The following is a 20,008-nucleotide window of genomic DNA, read 5'->3' on the forward strand; positions in this document are numbered from 1 at the left end:
ATGTTGAAAGAGGGGCTCTACACACCCTCTTGCTACCGCACCGTAGGATCTCGCGGGATCTCCCCCCCCCCCCCCCCTTTTGCGCACGGCGTTGCGCTGTTGGAGGGCAGCCCTGCAGTACACTGGAGCATCCCCTGCATACGCCGGGAACATACCTCTGCTCGGTATACCTTTACAAGATGGATGCTTGACGTCGCGCAGGCTGGCGCCTTGGTTGGATGTGGCGGTCAGAACGGTGGCAGACCTTTTCGGAGACGGGGTATTAATGGACCACGATAATTTCGTGCGAGAAACCGGAGCTCCGGACCACCTATATCTCTTACACGCAGCCCTATTGCAATACGTCCGAACACATTGGGCCCCACAAAGACAAGAGCCATCCACAAATGATCTGGTTAAAACACTGTACTATATGGGGAGGGGTCGGCACCTCATCAAATGGCTATATGTAGGGCTGCGCTCCCATACACAAATAGACCTGACGCCGCTGCGCACAGCATGGGAGGGTGACATAGGCAGAGCCTTAGAGGACAAGGAATGGGAGAGGGTAGTGGAACACCCGAAGAAGGTATCAAGGAATGCGAGATTCAAGTACATCCAAACCATGATCTTACATAGGGCACATCTTACAACGCACAGATTAGACAAGATGTACCAACTACACAACATCATTGCCCCAGATGTCGATTAGAGGGAGCAGACCTTATACATACGATATTGTCCTGCCAAAGAATTGTAGGGTATTGGGACTCGATCAGACGCCATACGGCGGAGATTACACACAGGGAGATACCTGCTACAATCGAGAGCTGTATACTGGGATTAAGTACAGAATAGGTTTGTGAACTTAGCACTTCTATTGGCAGTGCGAGCGATCACCATGAGATGGAAATCAAAAACGCCGCCCACAATTTATGCATGGCATACTGAAGTGGTGAGATGGGGGGGGGGGGAGCAGAAAGTGCAGCACTGATACGGGAGGAAGCGAGAGGGTTACGGAGGACTCCTATTGCAATGGAGTGGGATGCCATGCTGGAAGCGGGTCGAGACTTGGACGTAGACTTTACTACCACTAATAACAACATGCAGGGTAGGGTATGAGGCCGGGATACGGGTAGACACGTACAAAGCAATAAGAAATGTGCAAAGTGTATGGTGTGCGAAGAAATGATGTACCTGCCGAAAATGACAGCGGGAGATGTGTATGGACCCAGGAAGAAGGGAAGGGGGGAGGGAACGCTATTGTTGTGGGTTATATATTATTTGTTGAGATGAGCACTATGGTAAGCAATTGCAGGAGTAGGGAACAGCTGCGGAAAGCAGACATGATGTTATTTCATATTACAAGTCATATGATAGAGTTATTATGCAATGTCATGCCACTGTATGAAACGTGCAACTTTTGAAAACAAATAAAATGATGTTTTAAAAAAGAAAAAAGTACCCGCGACAGCCAAGGGCCCAAAACCAATTGAAGCGACATCAAAATTACCTATCACAAAACGACCTGGTTTTGCAAGGGGGTCCCATGAGTTTTTGGCCCCGGGGTCAACAGCCTTCTAGGGAAACCTACCAAGCCCACACATTTCTAAAAACTAGACACCCCGGGAAGTCCAGCGAGGTATGGCTTGTGTGCGTTCCCAACGTTTACCTACCCAGAATGCCCTGCAATCCTCAAATTTAGCTGGAAAAAAAAAAATCACTTTCTCAAATTTCTGTCTGGGAAAGTTCTGGAAGCTACGTGGATCCACACATTTCCTACCACCCAGCGTTCCCCCGGGTCTCCAGATAAAAATTATATCTCACTTGTGTGGGTCAAGTACCCGTGACAGGCAAGGGCCCAAAACGTATTGAGGAGACATCAAAATGACCAATCACAAAACAACCTGGTTTTGCAAGTGGGGTCACCTGGGATTTTGGGCCCGGACTCGGCGGCTATCGTGGAAAACTAGCAAACCCACAGATTTCTGAAAACTAGACACCCGGGGGACTCCAGCAAGGTATGACTTGCATGGGTCCCCAACGTTTTCCTACTCAGAATTCCCTGCAAACCTCAAATTTAGCTGAAAAAAAAAACACTTTTTTTTTAAATTTCTGTCTGCGAAAGTTCTGGAATCTACGTGGATCCACTAATTTCCTACCACCCAGCGTTCCCCCAGATCTCCCGATAAAAATTATACCTCACTCACGTGGGTGGGTCAAGTACCTGCGACAGGAAAGGGCCCAAAACGTATTGAGGAGACATCAAAATGGCCTATGACAAAACAACCTGGTTTTGCAAGGGGGGTTACCTGGGTTTTTGGCCCAGGGCTCGGCGGCCATCTTGGGAAACTAACAAACCCACACATTTCTGTAAATTAGACACCCAGGGGAGTCCAGCGAGGTATGGCTTGCATGGATCCCCCAATGTTTCCCTACCCAGAATGCCCTGCAAACCTTCAAATCCACATATTTTTGGGTGGAATCACTGTGCCGGCATAAATGTCCTACCCCACAACGTTCCTCTCAGTCTCCCGAGTAAAATGATACCTCACTTGTGTGGGTGGGGCATGGGCCTGTGACTGGGAAGAGCCCAAAACATAAGGATTTAGGGTATCGATCCGACAATTCTAAGCGCTACATTTGTTAAAAAATGTGTTTTTAGCCAATTCTGCATTGGACACCCACATAAGTGAGGTATCATTTTACTCGGGACACTAAGGAGAATGTTGTGGGGTAGGACATTTGTGCCAGCACGGTGATTCCACGCAAAAATGTGGAAAATTTGTTTTTTTTCAGCTAAATTTGAGGTTTGCAGGGGATTCTGGGTAGGGAAGCGTTGGGGGATCCACACAAGCCATACCTCGTTGGACTTCTGTAACGCCCTGAACGTCTCAGGATCGTTTAACAGACACGACAATGAGGACGCAACCACTTGTGAAGGGTTAGTTCTTTTAATGAAGGCAAATAAAATACAAAGAACAAACAAAAGTTATAGTCACTGGAATCCTCCAGGCTAAGTACGTTACCAGCCCACAGCACGGATGGTCCTAACCGTCCTCTGCATATACGCCGATCCCGGCGTATGCCAACAGAGGGCAGAAATGAAATGGCCGACAATGCCAATCGGTAGGCTGTGAGGGGCACGAAGAGTGTTGGGGAGAATCGAGGAGTCAGGGAAACACCCAGCCGGGGTCTCTACCTGAAGGGAGCAGCCGCTCAACCTCTTCCTCAGACTGCACCGGGACGCGGAGTCACCTCCTGGTGATGCGTCACCGATACCCCAATCACAAGCAAGAAGACTGAACCGAGAGCAGCCGCTCGATCGATCGATCGATCCTGTGGACTTCCGAGTCTGTAACGCGGCAAACACCTCCTGGTGTGCGTTACAGCTGGCAGTCCCTGTGTCTCTGGTCGGGCTGGGAGTTACGACTCCAACCAGCAAAAGCGCCACTGCGCTTGGACTCAGCCGAGTCAAAAAGCGAAGCTCAATGGTTGACCGGTAGAGCTTCCGGGTCCTTCACAGGTGACGATGGGGCAAGACACGGCCCAGGGAGTAACGACTCAACCTACCTCCGTTCTTGCCTTACTGGAGCACCACTCCGGAACACTGCTCTTCACGAAGCAGGTACGTCGGTGTAAACACAATATCCGACAGCCTTGTACCTCCCGGTTCCTCCCTTTATAGGGCGTGTTTTCCTTGAGTTATGTAACAGCTCTCCTGTTTACATAAGGGCGTGTTTCCCTTGAGTTATGTAACAGCTCTCCTGTTTACATAAGGGCGTGTTTCCCTTGAGTTATGTAACAGCTCTCCTGTTTACATAACCTCTCAACCGCTAAGCATCCTGGGAGATGTAGTCCGTTTTCGCTGGTTACCGTTTTCCTCCCCTCGTATGACAGGAATTCTTGACAACTTCCCCGGGTGTCTAGTTTTCAGAAATGTGTGAGTTTGATAGGTTTCCCTAGATGGAGGCGAGCCCGGGGCCAAAAAAACAGGTACCCCCCCAAACCCAGGTGGTTTTGTTATAGGCAATTCTGAAGTCTCCACAGTACCATTTGGGCCATTTCCTGTTGCAGCCACTATGACTACCCACACATGTAGGGTACCATTTTTATCGGAAGACCTGTAGGAAAGACGGGTAGTAGGAAATTTGTGTCAGCCCAGTGATCCTACAACTTTCTCACACAGAAATGTGAGAAAAAAATTGATTTTTCTCAACAAAATTTGTGGTTTGCAGGGGATTCTAGGTAAGGAAATGTTAGGGGACTCACGCAAGCCATACCTTGCTAGTTCTCAGAAATGTGTGGGTTTGGTAGGTTTTCATAGATGGCTGCCGAGCCCAGGGTCAAAAACTCATGGGACCCCCCTTGCAAAACCATGTTATTTTGTGTAAGGTAATTTTGATGTCGCCTCAATAGGCTTTGGGCCCTTGCCTGTCGCGGGTACTTGACCAACCCACACGAGTGAGGAACCATTTTTCCTCGGAAGACTTTGAGGAATGTGGGGTGGGTGGAATTTTGTGGATCCACACACATATTCCAGAACTTTCCACCATAGAAATGTGAGGAAAATGTGTTTTTTTTAAATAAATTTAGAGGTTTTTAAGGGATTCTGGGTAACAGAACCTGGTGAGAGCCAGACAAGTCACCCCATCCTGGATTCCCCTGGGTGTCTAGTTTTAAAAAATGTATAGGTTTGCTAGGTTTCCCTTGGTGCCGGCAGAGCTAGGGTTCAAAATCTACAGCTAGGCATTTTGCAAAAAATAAAAGGGTCAGTTATCACGGTGAAAATGTGGTGTCCATGTTGCGTTTTGGGCACTAGGCCTATCCACACAAGTGAGGTACCATTTTTCTCTGAAGACTTTGGGGAACATGGGGTGGGTGGAATTTTGTGGATCCATGCAGATTCCTAACTTGCCACCACAGAAATGTGAGGAAAATGTGTTTTTTGAGGTTTACAAGGGATTCTCGGTAACAGAACCTGGTGAGAGTCAGACAAGTCACCCCATCCTGGATTCCCCTGGGTGTCTACTTTTAAAAAATGTATAGGTATGCTAGGTTTCCCAAGGTGCCGGCAGAGCTAGGCTTCAAAATCTATACCTAGGCAATTTGCAAAAAAAGGGTTAGCTTTCACTGTGAAAATGTGGTGTGTCCACGTTGCGTTTTGGGCCGTTTCCTGTCGCGGGCACTAGGGTTACCCACACAAGTGAGGTACTATTTTTCTCTGAAGACTTTGGGGAATGCAGAGTGGGTGGAATTTTGTGGATCCATGCAGATTTCAGAACTTTCCACCACAGAAATGTGAGGAAAATTAGTTTTTTTGGACAAAGTTTGAGGTTTGCAAGGGATTCTGGGTAACAGAACCTGGTGAGAGCCAGACAAGTCACCCCATCCTGGATTCCCCTTGGTGTCTAGTTTTCAAAAATATACAGGTTTGCTAGGTTTCCTTATGTGCCAGCTGCGCTAGGGCCCAAAATCCACAGGTAGGCACATTGCTAAAAAAAAGTTGGTGCCTAGTCGGCTTTCTGACGCCCGGGGGGGGGGGGGGGGGGGGGAGAATCGGGGGAGGGGGGGTTGCCCCGATATGCCCCCAAGGGGGGGCAGAAAGACTGTGGCTATTTTTTTGTGGGGGTGGGGGATTTTGGGCAGCCCCCACGCATAAAAAAGCCAGCGTAATCGCTGCTGCCTAGTGGGCTTGATGCCCCCAGGGCCACTGCCTCCATCTGCCCTCCCGGGGGGGCAGAAAGACTGGAATTTATCTGCAAGCAGGGATCCACTGGGGAGGGGTACCATTGGAAAGGGGAGACTCTCCAGTCTTTCTACGTGCTCAGGGGGCTGAGATATCCCTCTGAGCACTTAGAAAGTGAAACTGAAACTGAAATGAGCCTAAAGGCTCATTTCAGTTTCGGTTTCTGTGAAATGACGTCAGCGCGATGTGCGCGCTGATCGTCATTCCACAGAAACAGGGGGAGCCTCGGGAAGAAACCCCGCGCCCTCCAGATTGATATCGGGCACGCAGTCCTGGCCTCAAAGTATTCATTAATCTTGCCCGGGGTAATGTACGCCCTGTGCAGGACATAGAAGTGAATCAGCTGGAATCGTGCATTCCTGGAGCTATTCCAGGCCCTCGCTACGATTTCCTCCCATGGTTTTTCACGGATTGCCTCTCCCAGATCTTCCTCCAATTTGAAACGCAATTCTGCGAGGGGTCAGCGCAGTCCCTGTGTGATGCGCCTGTAAAGGCAGGTAACTGCCTTGATAGAACCCGCCGCCCTCACCACATATTGGCAGGCCAAGCAGCTTTGGGGCTCCACCATTCGCCCTCGCCAATGCCTCCTGATAGCTGCCGTCAGTGCGGCATGCAGGAGGAAATCACCTCTGGGGAGGTCATATCTCTCCCGGAGATCATTAAAAGGAAGTAGGTTATTGTCTTTAAATAAATCTCCTATAGTGGAGATCCCAACCTCAGTTCACAGTCGTAATCCGCTCCAGTCCCCTCAATGTGGCAGTGCTTAACAAATAACCAACGGGATCTCGGGAGCATACGGGGTCCGCGTCCTCGACAGACATCTCACCACCACATGCACTAAAACATTTGCAGTATAGAATGCACACAGTGCTGCATTAATGAATAACATTGTGCTGAAAAAATACAAAACACTAGATATCTCAAATGGATTTTTCTGCCAAAATATAGAGCCTGAAAGCAGATATTTAACAGCATTCTCAGGGCTCGATTCTCAGCATCAATTCTGTTGACTCCCCCAAGGGTATAATAGGGTTAGGCATTGGACACAGGAACACGCAGATATCTTACATTCCCTACAAGCCGACATGATAGCTTCCTAACACCTACACACACGTGTAAACACCACAAATTTGGTGATCCGTGTTATAGCAGGTAAATCTGGGTACACTTACCTAACCTTCATTGAAGTCGAAACGGTACCCATAGCATATAAATCACACTTGTGCGCAAATGAAGAAATGTGTTTTGCTTCCACAGAAAAAATTCTGACAGCAGTACAGACTGCTGTAGCGAGAGAGAGCACTAGCTCAGGGAAAAAGAATAATTGTCGTAACTCTGATACCAGCCTTCGAGGCGGTCATGAAATCAAGCGTTCCAAATGCAAAAGCTTTACATCCAAGATGGATACAATGGACTAATTCCCTCACTGCAACAGATTTAGGTTACAAATTTGACTCTACACTTACAACGCAAGCATTCCTGCAATACAAACAAGAATAGCCTCTCCCAAATGAAATGCCTCTAGATCAGTATGAATATTTTATTTACACCGACGGATCTGCTCAGCCGACCATAGGAAGTAAACAACAATACAGCGCTGAGTGTGCGATAGTGAAGGGTCGTATGCAGGAAAGCAAGTTTCATCTTAGCAGTACGAAGACAGTCTCTAGGAGACTGCATGGCACAACTGGCTGAATTAAAACCCCTGCTACTGGCGCTTATACATACGGATCGAGAATTCCCCACACTGATCGTGTGCGAGTCATTTTACTGTGTCCAGTCATACAATGAATATCTTCACTACTAGGGTCAAAACTTTTTGAGTTTAAAGACTCAAAAAGTTGCACAATCAAGCCTAAATTGCTATAGTAACAGGAAGCGGAGTTGAAAAACGAACTACCAAGAGCTCACGTGATACGCTGAGTCATCAACATGATTGCATTCACGTTGAAGGGAATTCATTGGCTGATGAAGACGCAAAAGGGGCACTGCTACAGTAGCTGCAATCACTCGTTCTAGCACGAGAATATACAGACAGATAATGGTAGCGGTCATTGCTTCACGCAAGAACAGCTCAGCCATTCCAAAAGGCTTTCCACTCAAGTACTACAAGTTAGATGCAAATAACATTCTATATGCTCAAATTCCAGGAGTAGAAGATGGAGTAATACCAAACATGGATCGCAGATTACGTTTAATTCTAGCTTCACATCTAGGTTTTGCACACACAGGAATTACTGTGACAGTTTCTTTGCTTAAGCAACGCTATTGGAGGCCAGGACTAACTAAACAAACAAAGAATTTTTTCTTAAAGTGCGACATCTGTCAGCAAATGAAGGGTTCCACCGTAGCACGTCCAGCGCAGACATCACTATTGATATCAGACAGACCACCCGCTTGAGTCTATTTGGACCACTGCGGCCCCCTACAATCAGATGGGGCTTAAAGGTATATCTTGGTGGCAGTGGATTCATGCTCTAGATTCCTGTTGGTTTGGCCTCAGCGCTTGGCTGACGCTCGAACTGTTATAAAAGATTTGTGAGTCTTCATAGGGACAGACGCAGTTGGCACATTACATCCTGACCGTGGCACTGCGTTTAGCTCTAGGGCTTACAAGGAAGCCATGGGAAGTTTGGGTGTTGCACTGCGGAACTCCTCTCCGTACCATCCAGAGGGAAATTCAGTCATGGAGAGGAAAAACTGGGACTTAAAGCAATCTTTAACAGCAAGAGTATTAGGTTCGGGTGGTATGAGGGTCAATCACCTATACGGGGTCCAAGGGCTCTTAACAATATGCCATGAAGTTCCCAAGGAGGTGTCACTCCTTATGAAGTCCTATTTGGGACAAGAATGTGGGTACCTGATTGTGAGGGATCGGAAGAAATAACGGCTACTCCAAAAGTGCTTTTGTGCTCTTTATTGGTTTTGTAAGGACGCCTGATATAAGCCAATGGTCATATGGGAATAATATGTCTTATTACGGAAAGGATAGAGTGTTTCTACCCGGTCAGCACTGCTTAATTTCGGAGTTTCTGACTAGATCAGTGGTGACTCCTTTCCTGGTCTTCTCCCTCCTCCAGGCAACCCAGGACTCCTCAGGACGGCAGAAACAAGAGAGACAAACGAAGGAACCGTGAGTAGTGTTATCCTATTTGATACTTCCGGGGAAAAGGGAAGGAGGGACCACCAGTGACTTTGTTTGGTGCTATGAACGTGGAGAAGTGCAAGGGGAAGGGTACCATAGGCTTGGAGCAGTGAGACAAAAACCCGCTAATCGCTGGTCTTCCCCCTCCTCCCGACCCACCCTGAGAACCTTGCACACACCTGACTGAGCCACACTCCTCCAGGAGTGTGGCTGGGCGTAGCACGGGGTCGTTGGCCTCCTGGCTCTTCCTTTTGGTCGTCCTTCTCCTCTCTTGTAGGCAACAGCAGGGGCTCGGCGTCTTGCGAAGGTGAATCTTCTCTCTGCGTTTCTCGGCCGGCGTCCTCTTCCCCGTTTCGTCTTCCGGGTTTGAGCCACACACCCCTTGCCCTCTGGATCATCCTTTTCAGTCACCGGTTCAGGTGCAGTGACGCTGAGTGCGGGGAGGGGCTTGCGAAGTACGAGTCCCACTTAAAGGAGCTGTGGTGGGCACCAGCTGATTCCTCCAATGTTGCGTGTTCCCCACTCCAAGTCCAGTCTGGTGGTTCCTCGTGCGGTAAAGAGAGCAGAGGACCGGACCCGTGAGGTACACTTCTCCACTCCTGTATCTCATCTGTTCCCTCCCTCGATCCGGGGAACTCGTGATACTGATCTTAATTATGAAGGCACATTGGCAAATGAAAAACTATTAGACATCAATAAACGTTTGGCTGTTTAACAGGATTTCAATGAATTCCGGGCACTACAAAGCAACGTACAAGTAAAACGCACCACCACTGGGGAAGTCAAATCAGTCACGGCAAGACCTGCCTGGATCCCAAATGTCAGGAATCTGGTCAGAGAAAAGATTGCGGAGAAGAAAGAATTTGGGCCATCATACAGAAAGCCTATATCTGTCCTGGCTGTCGAAGGAACAAGAACAGTACTTCTTCCGCCTCTTGCCGGCAAAAAAGAAAAGAGATTTGTCTCCATCAAGTTGATCAAACCACACTATGTGGACGATACTGAATAGTATGCCTCATGGGCTCCTAGGAAGCTGACGCTTCCCTCTTGCTACCATACAGGAAGTTTAGACAGAAAGGCTCATAACATTTGAAGAGTCATCAATACAAAAGTAATGGACTTACCAACGATGAAATGGAACTCATTCCTGTTGAAACAGAACATCAAAAAATAAATGAAAGACAAATATCACCTACCACCAATATCTACATAAATATGCCTCTACAAGAGATGTCTGCCAATTCAGCAAAACTAACTGAGCTACCAAATATGAATCGAACTGCATCTGGCATCTTCATCGATTTTGATACCTTTTCTCTTGATCCCAGAGAACCTGAAACAACCCCAGCTCAAGTTTCCTGTAAACAACAACTTCATGAAGTCTACATTTTTCTGAAAAAGACTTACTTTTTATCACCTTGGCTACAACTCTGGATAATAACTGGAATATTGTTTTTTCTAGTTTGGATTGGCCTACTGACTGTCTTTTGCTTACTCATGAACAGAAACTATCTCGCAGAACGCTCTGCAATATCAATTGTGAACTTGGTCCAGATACTTCATACGTCATCTCATCTTGTACAAAGAGACCTGTCCTTCATTAACATTTCAGCTGTTCGAATTCCTGATGGTATCGTTTGAGACAGTTTCATATGATGTATTTGGTCCTACAGAATTTTTGAAAATACTGCATGTATTTAAAAAATTTTTATATGATTTCATTACCGCCAGTAAATTTTCCGACAATTGGGATTTTGAACTTTAAATAATATGTTGTCTGATTTAGAACAATCCGCCGCATTTTCAAGCATTGAAATATTAGAGGACATAGTTGATTATGACACAATGTACTGTTACCAACATTATCGTCATCACTTTTTACATAAATCCAGTATCCCAAGTAATGTTCTTACATACCACCAATAGGAACATAGCCCAACACCACCGAAAGGTAGTTCAAGAACATTCGCACAGAAGTCCTCTTATTTTTCAGGGTTTAACACTTCTGACCCGACTACATTTTACTATAAGGTGGCACCTATAACTGCATGGAAAATATGCTAACAAACACCGAACAGATCTACTTTGCATCCTTTATTTCCCCAACTGTCTAAGCAAGTTTTCGACGTAGGGAAAGACAGTATAGACAAATTCAGTCTGGGGTTCAAAGGAATGGCAAGTTCAGGGAACAGAAGCACTATTTTGAGCGTGCCTTATTCCACAGCAGATCATATTTCTGAACAACACTGTGCAACAGACTTCCTGTCTTAAACTAGCCAAGAACAAGGATTTCAACACACCTTGGATACCCTCACATCACACTTTGAATACTTTAAAACACATGGTGAGGATACTGTAGATGACATCATACTTACAGTTTCATACAATACATCAGACCCGATTGGAAAGGGCTGGTTAGTTTGGCCCTCAGACACAAATAGGTGTCAGTCAAGGTTCAGGGGTACCACCAAAGGGTTTAGTATCCATAGCCGGACCAACGCTATGTACAACGAGAACATCCAGGGTGGTGACATTATACAGTGTTGGGAAGTTCCGCCTCAATTAGCTCAAAACCTCAACACTATCCCAGGTGAAAAAACACTTATCCTAACTATCAGAAGACATGGATTTGAGGGACTTTTTATTGGGTCCCCAAAAGCCATGTCAGAAACATTTCTTACACACTGTTTAAAATATAATTTGGAAAATCTCTCAACAAGAAGCTGTAGAGAGACTTCGTGAAATTGATAGAATTAACCTAGAAAAGTCCTTAGCAGTGGTTGACAATGGTATGACCACATTAACATCCAGGTGTTATTCACTGGGAAACATTGTATCTTCTGCTATAGATATACTAGAACAGAATTTGTCCATACTACAGCACAGACAGCCTCAGCTATGTTCTATTATGTTGCTAAGCTGGACGCTACATTCATTGCATTCTAGTTATGTGCCTTGGCAATTTATCAACAGTACGTCCCTGTTCTCTCCATACAATCTAACTAAGAAGCAGGTTACATTGGCACAGAGAGGAGCAAATTATACAAAGCTGCGTATTGAAAAACTGGACCAATTACCTTTCACTGTGGTAGAGTCACCATCCACAGAATGGTTAATTCATGGCCATATATCGCTACCGGTCACAACTTTCCAGTTTCAGTATTGCCTAGAACAACAGTAGGCCGATATGAAGCAATGGGTAAGAAATTCATCAAGGAATCTTGGGAATTGCCGTACAGATTTCGATGCAGGAGTGGAGACATGGAAGTATTTCTCAGATGTACACACTGCGAGAACTCTAAGTGGATCTCTCATATACCAGGATATCATGCTTCACGGGGCCTGTAACGGTTCAGTTGCGAACTTATCCTGTTTTTTGAAAGGGTCCCAGGCTGCCGTGAATAATTTGGTGTTCAAGTTGCTCTAAAATGGGAGTTATGATGCTGAATAATCAAGGTTGTTGTGGGATGCTTCCGGGCATCGCATATCTTGTCACTGTAGGCTCCAGGGTTCTTGTTGTATGCAAGTATTGTTTCCAACGACCCACACAGTCAGGGGGTGCCGTTATGGCCTTTGTTGAATGTTTCATTTATCTGGTTTAATACTCTGAGCCAAATGAAAGCCATGATTTTACAGAAAACTGTGCCCTTAAACCCTGCCCGAGAGACTTTTGATCTTCAGGTCGCAAGGTCCTTAGCTGAGATACAAGCACTTGTACGAAGGAACTGCCCTTTCCATTTCACAGAAATGGTACAATGCATCTTTAACATGTCCGATACGACGGGTATAGTACACCTATTTAAGACCATAGGTTCAGGACTGTTAAGCACCTTTCAGACAGTCTTCGGAGTGATTCCAGCTTACATACACTCTGTATTCAGAAGCATTTTTGGAGGACTTCTGCTAATCCTGTTACTAATAGCAGGAATCCTTATTGTAATTATTCTGCTATGCAATGGAAGTCCCAGTCACCAAGGAGATGGAACAAAATGCTCCTGGGTGCGCCAATACCGTGATCGCATGGTACTCCATCTGGGCACACCTCGCCTTTGAGAACTAAGTGAGTCTTGGTTCCTATCTTTTCGAACAGTCTGGACTGACTGTGTTTTGCCTGTCCTCCGATGCCTGGTATGCGGACAAGAATGCATGTAGGATCTCTGTCTAACACTTCCATCAGTTGCGCCACCGGACATTGATGCTTTACTGGACCAGATAGTGGCCCATATACTGCTGTGTCCTCAGCCTGTTCCCATGCTGATGTTTGCGTTCTTAGAACCACCACAAGACGCTTGAGTTCCTGTTGGAATAGAGACCGGCTCCTCTAAAAGCACTCAGGCCTTGGATGTCATACAGGCTTTCCCGGCATCGGCTGTGGGCACTACAGAAGATCATCTGTGCTCGATTGACCTGATCTGTGAGGTGTTGCAGGGACCTTTGTCTGCGATTGCAAGCAAGTTATGTTGCATCTCCCACACAAACATCTGGCTCATTGTGTGCTGGGAAAAATGTGGCCTTTCAAAACAACCAAGTATAGAATTATTAAACAAAAACCACTGTTCTTTTCTTGCTGAACAGCATTGCTTTCAGGCACTCATAATTGTTCGGACCGTATATACGAACATATTTTAATAGACTTCTACAGCTTATGCTAGTATTTTAGCATTTTTTTCGTATTTTTTATGGACTTGTTAGTGGTCTGCATATTTTAGAAGTACATTTAGCATTTTAGTAGGTCATCCAGTTGGATGAGGAGTGGGTGTTTTGCTTCATACAGGTGCCCTGATATAGGCTCAAGTAGTAACCAAACTTTTCACTTATATTTCCCCTGCCATTACACTACATTACAGTTCTTGGTACAGACCTTTTACCTAGTTACGGTACTGCTTTAATGACGTGGGGTTTTCTCTGAAAACTAGCCTCATTCATTATGCATGAGGAATCTTGGAATCTCAGCAGGGCTACCATCTCCTGCATAATAATTATGTATAAGGGTCATTCCTTCTGTCATCCTAGTCTGACATGGCACAGCAAAGGTAGACCGCCTGAGGGTACCACTTTGGGTATATGAACACCATACCTTTCCTGAGGCAGGGAGAGGAGAAAAAGGACTTCAATGCTGACACAAGACGCTGAGGTTCCTACACGCAGACACTCTATTTTGCAGTGATCTGACATCCCTCACAGGGTGTCCATCTCGAGACCAAGACGGGGTCCCACAGTCTCTCACTTCAGATAATGGGGTTGACTTTATCAGGAATGTGGAATTCCTATAGCCCGACGCACAGGACATATTGTTTGGGGTCACAGGCAACATGTTTTCATGTGTATTTTGTCTTTGGGACACACAGGCCCAACCCCGTGCAGCACAAACCCTTTGGCTGCCAGTTTGCAGTACCACATTATGGATCAGGGAAGGGCACTGTCTGAAGTTAAGGTAACATTTTGTCCATATGTTAATGCTGTTCAAACCTGTATTTACGGTTCATTAATTAAAAGCCTTTATTATTAGGGTGAGCGCTCCAAGTAAATGTTGTAAGCTCTGACTGCACTACTGACAGTGGATCTAGTATAAAAATGTGTACACACGTTTTCAAAGTTTAGCAATATGAGGCTATGTATAATGCTTACAGAATGCTCACTGATTTGATGCAAATACTTGCCGGAGTTTTAAAGCAAGATTGAGGATTCTTTGCTTTCAAAATAAAATGTTGCTAAAAAAAAATGAAAGCAGGGAAAAAAAACAATTCGCGAAACTACTGGAAGATTTCAGGTACCATTTCTTTGCAGCATCATTTAGTAACATGTGTTCATGCTTGCTAGTGTTTCCCAAAAAAATTCATAATGGAAAATCAGTGTAACCAGTTTCAATAAGATTATGGGAAACTAAAATAAACAAGCATTGGCAAAGCCGGTAGGTCTGAAATTGGTGGTCAGGTTTTTAGTTTTGTCAACGTGGTACTTGTTTAGGCATGGTTTTTGTAAAATCTTATTAGTGTGGGAGCTGCCGGGCCCTCACCATTATAACAAACATTGGCAAAAGCAAAAAAGATTTTGGTCTCAAAAAGCACACACTGCCACAGTAGTTACTGGCACTGAACAAAACTACTTTGTGTGATGATATGCTCATTATGAAAGAGCAGAAATGTGGCCACTCGCACTTTAGACAGCCGATACAGAGAGAGAGACAGAATTTTAATATAAACAAAAGGTCATGGTCAATGCCAGACCAATTTAGGGGCACAATTATTAAAGAAAGTCTCAAAAGTGCACCCAGGGTTTATGACCTTGCATTAAGTGCAGCTATACAGCTTTTGTGAATTACCAAGTATTTACAGAAGTAGGTTAAGTACTCCTAGAAAATATTTGTGAACTGCATTTTTGCATGAGCAAATATGCATGTGTAGATTTGCTCATGCGAAAATCTGAGTGTTTGCAATTTCACTTACCCTCCAACCACTTTTTCTCCAACTCTGGAAGAAGGTTTACGTCTGCCATTGTCAGGAGTAAATTTCCAACATTTATCAGTATGGGATAAGATTAGAGAAGAGTTGTTTAAAACCCTTGAAACATGCAAGTTAGTATGTTTGCATAAACTCAAAAGGGCATTCTAACCCTGAAACTGGAATTATTGCTTACCACTGCCTTCAGCCCCAGTATGTAGATCTACGGAAACGTGGCAACATACGGGGGCTGCAAGTATTCAAAACACTACTATAGTATGAGCCCTGGTATAATCAGAGAGGCTGTATCAGAGCTCTTATATAATGAGATTGCTAGCATAATTTGTCACAGCACTACATGGCACCAAAGGGACAAGTGGATTTTGTTAGAGGACAAGTAAATTTATGATTCAACCTGCCCCATGGACAGTAGATATTTTATTAAATTCCACACCCCTGCCATTATCCTAGAGGGATTCTTGGCTCTACACCTACATGCACATCTAGTTAGGGTTACATCGTAGGAGTACGCATTATTATTTTTACCTGCCTGTATTCATTGTTTTAGCACTATGATAGGAATCTACCATCCTTTTACTCTGTTGGTGCTTATAATCATTTATATCTGTATCAGTCTTATGATTGTTTCAGCACACCTATTTTACACTAGAATGAGCCTGGTTCAATAAATACTTATTGAAAACGTCCCCACCATTTATTCTGTGTCTCTCTCGGAGACAAAGTGAGCACGAGTGATTGAGCGAAACGTACTGCACGGTTTCCACGATCCCTGATGAGACAGAGTGGTCATGTTCGATAGCTGCCAATAACTATTCTCTCTTTGGTAAGAGGAGTTTACAGTGGCACTGTGAGCTAGCTGGTATACAGGCCAACATACCCGGAGGGGGTGTCTGAAATCAGTCTGGACACCAATCCCACAGACTATACTGTCTAAACACACAGATCCTATATCAGTTTATAGGAACGTCTCGACTGGACATTTATTGGTTGAAAACACAATCTGAACTGTCTTGTTTGGAAGATATCAGGCAATCTAGAGGAGTCAAGATCCTTTCCGAAGATGCATCACATTTAATCAGAGACTCTTGGGCACAAGGTACAAGCAAGATGTATAGACGAGTGTGGAATGATTGGGGTCACTGGCGCATCGAAAGGGTTGTGGATCCAGTTATTGGGTTTGTTGGTGTATTTCTTAACAGGTTTGCACATTGAAAGTTATGAAGAGTCTCATGTGGATTAGTCTATATTTGGATCACATTCATTACGTTGGTGTGATGAAAAGTAAGGGTTACTTGTCTTATGGGAAACTGGAACATGTTTTGAAAGCAGCAGATTGGGCAAATGCCAGGGTGTTTGCAAAGTTTCGATTTGAAACCTATAGGTCATGCGTCTAATGTGTTCTTAAGAAGCTTTGCCATAAAATACTGATGCTACAAAACATGACAAGAGCATGTGGATTTTAACAAGGGTGTGCAAGCTAGCATTATCTCACCCAACTCGCCCTTCAAAAGCCATAAACGGAAAACAGACAATAGGTTTGTTAAAACTTACATTTTTGTGTTGTAATTGAAATTGGTGTTTTTGGCGGTTTGCAAGTGTTGTATAACTTTTTCTTTCATCATCAGCTGCATAGTGAGGAGACTGCGGAAGGATCAAGCAAGAAGTTTGGAGTTGGGAATGACATATGTTGAAGACGTGTCTTTAATCATTCAAAGACAAGGAATGTTGAAAGTGAACGATGATATAGACAAAAACTTTCTGGTTCTAGAAGTTATGCTATAAGAGTAGTAATGTTTATTGCTCCTTAAAGTTGCTGTGAGATGCAGCATTAAAATATTCATGCATAATACTAGCCTCCTTCTCCTTAATAAAATCTAGATTCTCCTGTCCTGCTTAGGAATATCACCATTTTATTACAGGTTTGGAGGTGAATACTATCCCTCGCCTCACCCCTGATTTTCTAATTCTTCTTTTTTAGTCCGATTACTTATAGCATATGAGGCGTTCTTGGAGATTGCTGGTTCTAAGACCGAACTTAACCTGCTGTTGGCTGATTTCCAGAAGAAGCATGGTGTTTTTGTGCTTCTATGACTCTCCTGATGTTTCAGCTTGTTCATCATTTGAACTGTTTTGTTGTGTTTGGTCATGTTTCCGACCTGCAAATAGGATATGTGGAGTGTTGCAGCTCTAATTAACGGAAGCACTGTGCTGGAATTGGGGACACATTGTGAGGACATAATGACTTAGGATTTTATTTGTTCTACATTGGCATCAGTTTTGCATTTTGTTTTCAATGCATTATTCCTTTGCTGCTCAAAATTTCACAAAAGTAGTGCAAGACATAACATTTGGCTCTGAGTTTTTAATAGAATCCAAACCACCTGTCACTTCAGTGGGCAACTTTCACACTATTTCTAACAAGCATTGGCATAGCCAATAGGTCTCGCCTTTGGGACCTTATAAGTGTTTAGCCATGCAACAGTTGCATAACTAAATACTTATAAGGTCCCAAAAGCGAGACCTGTTGGCTATGCAAAGCGGCCGTGAAAGTGAAAGTGATCGCGATCAAACATCAAAGCGGCCGTGAAAGTAATCGCGGTAAAGCGCGGCGCGCGCGCCCGCGCACATGCACTGTAGCTCTAGGCTGGCCTGGTAGCACTTTTTGGAGTCCTCTCAATAAGTCTCGCCAGACCAGCGCATGCGATGGGTCAGGCGAGACCTAAAAAGGACTACTTACAAAGTAGTTTTATATTCAGGCCATTTGTTTGAAAAATTAATCTACTTTCATAATTAAAGTTATATTCTTTCAGCACATCTTCAGTAGTGCTCATCCTAGTGGCAATCACCAAGAGACAGTGTGATGTTTGTGTTTGAGGGTGTGAATGAAGGCAGTTGAGAAGATACACTGAAAGCAAAAGATGGGGTGGAGATTAGAGCAGGCAAGAAATGAGAATGTTAAGACATGAAAAAGGTAGAGGCCACTGAATGACAGGAAGTTTGAGATAGTAAAGAAAAAAACAATTTTGATGAGACACACATTAAACGTAGGAAAAAATACATATGTGCCCCGCTTGTTTCAAACTAATTAGTGCCCACTTTTGATAAAGGACTTTAACCCAATGGGTTTTATCTGCTCGAAAATATATTTCAAGGTGGTATCCAAGTGTTTAAAATTATTTAAAAACATAAGTGTCATGTTTTAAAAAAAAGTTATTTAATTCTAGTAATTATTGCCTGGTTGAAAAGCTCAGCCATAATGTTCTACCCAATAACCTGTGCCTTTATCTATATATGTCATAAACACCGATAGTGGCCGCGCTCAAACAAACCAGCACAGAACATTTCACAGTCAAGTCAAGAATGCTTTATTCGACAACTTAATGTCATAAAAGTAAACATTACATTCAAAACTACATTTCATTTTAAAAAGAGGCCATCCTAATATCAGCTGGGTAGGCAACTCATAACAATCCATGTGAAAAGGGAACTTAATGGGCAGGATTCAAAAATACAAATACGCAGACAGTGTTAAAATGTAAAACTACAAATGTATTTTCCTATAATCCATCTTGTGATGCTAGCGCTTTGCTACACATTTTATTTAAAGTGCAAAGTGCAGTTAAACAAGCTCATAAATTAAAATAACATTTCACTGGTTTTAGCGTTCAGTAAACGACGTGCGTCATTCATTTCCTTTTCAATAATTATTTAGCAGTAAAATACTATGAATATTGATTCGGTGGGGTAATTTGATTTATATGGCACTGTTCAATTTTCAGGAAGGCTCCATATTAAAATTACATTTCTGTGGTCGGTGCATCTATTGAGGGGTGGCAGAGATAGAGCACGGTTCTGCTGCAGATACCAGCCTTTGGCTGTAGTAACCTGGGCTCGCTCGCTGAAAGACATTTTCTACTGTCCGCAGGATTAGTCCCCAAAATATTCCAGGGGGCTGCACCGTGTCTCACTCACCTTGTCTGACTTCTTCCCCGACATGTTGCTTCAGCAACCGAGTTAAAAGCGTCTCTTGTCAACTTTAGGAACGGGGGTGACAGACGGTCATAAAACCACGGGCATATCCAGAGCCTCTTGCCTGTAAATGATTATAATTCAAGACCTAAAGTGTCTTGGCATCTTGTATACAGAATTATCCGGAGTGCTGCGCGCGCTCATTCAGCGAAAGCGCATGCTCCTAAGAGAGACACGATCCTTTATTTTATAACTCCTCAGCGCGTGCGTCGATAAGTAGTGTCTCTTTACGGAGGGCGTCCAGAACTAGATGGCCGGCTGGTGCTGTTGACCGGATGCCGAAGAGAGTTTCTCTTCTCTGAATGTGCGCGCACCTAAGCCTGAACGTACAAGAAAAGCCATAAGCCACAGGCGCAGAAGATGCCTCGGGCTTCTATGGGCCACCAGGCATGCAAACCGGCAGACTGCGGAAGCAGTTCGTCACCCAAAACCTACACAAGTAATGGAAAGAATGAAATATATCTCCCCGCGCTAACTTAGAAGGCATTGTCTCAAATGATTAGTGATAGCCATGTGTCTACACATGCCAAGGATCCCAGCATTACTTCTTTTTCGTCGTATGGCACTGGTTGGTGGCAGCACCACCAGAATGGCCATAGCGGGCAGCGGGCTATTTTCTTAACTCCAGACTTGAAACTATCAGTG

At 44.5% G+C, this 20,008-nt stretch overlaps 1 protein-coding gene across 6 annotated transcripts in view; it reads right to left on the reverse strand.

The window, feature by feature from the left end:
• LOC146861681 (uncharacterized) overlaps positions 1-19,520 on the reverse strand; it is a 250,552-nt gene extending 231,032 nt beyond the window's left edge. For 5 of the 6 annotated variants that reach the window (XM_085646047.1, XM_085646046.1, XM_085646050.1 and 2 more), the window contains exon 1: positions 19,307-19,514. In XM_085646047.1, coding sequence (XP_085502173.1) covers positions 19,307-19,330 — 24 coding nt within the window. In that variant the 5' untranslated portion in view covers positions 19,331-19,514. Of the gene's footprint in view, positions 1-19,306 lie in introns of all 6 variants that reach the window. The other variant, XM_085646049.1, reaches the window with a different exon arrangement.
• Between the last annotated feature and the right edge of the window lie 488 nt (positions 19,521-20,008).

Source organism: Triturus cristatus, chromosome 3_1 (assembly GCF_964204655.1).
Source record: "Triturus cristatus chromosome 3_1, aTriCri1.1, whole genome shotgun sequence".
Classification (NCBI taxonomy): Eukaryota; Metazoa; Chordata; class Amphibia; order Caudata; family Salamandridae; genus Triturus; species Triturus cristatus.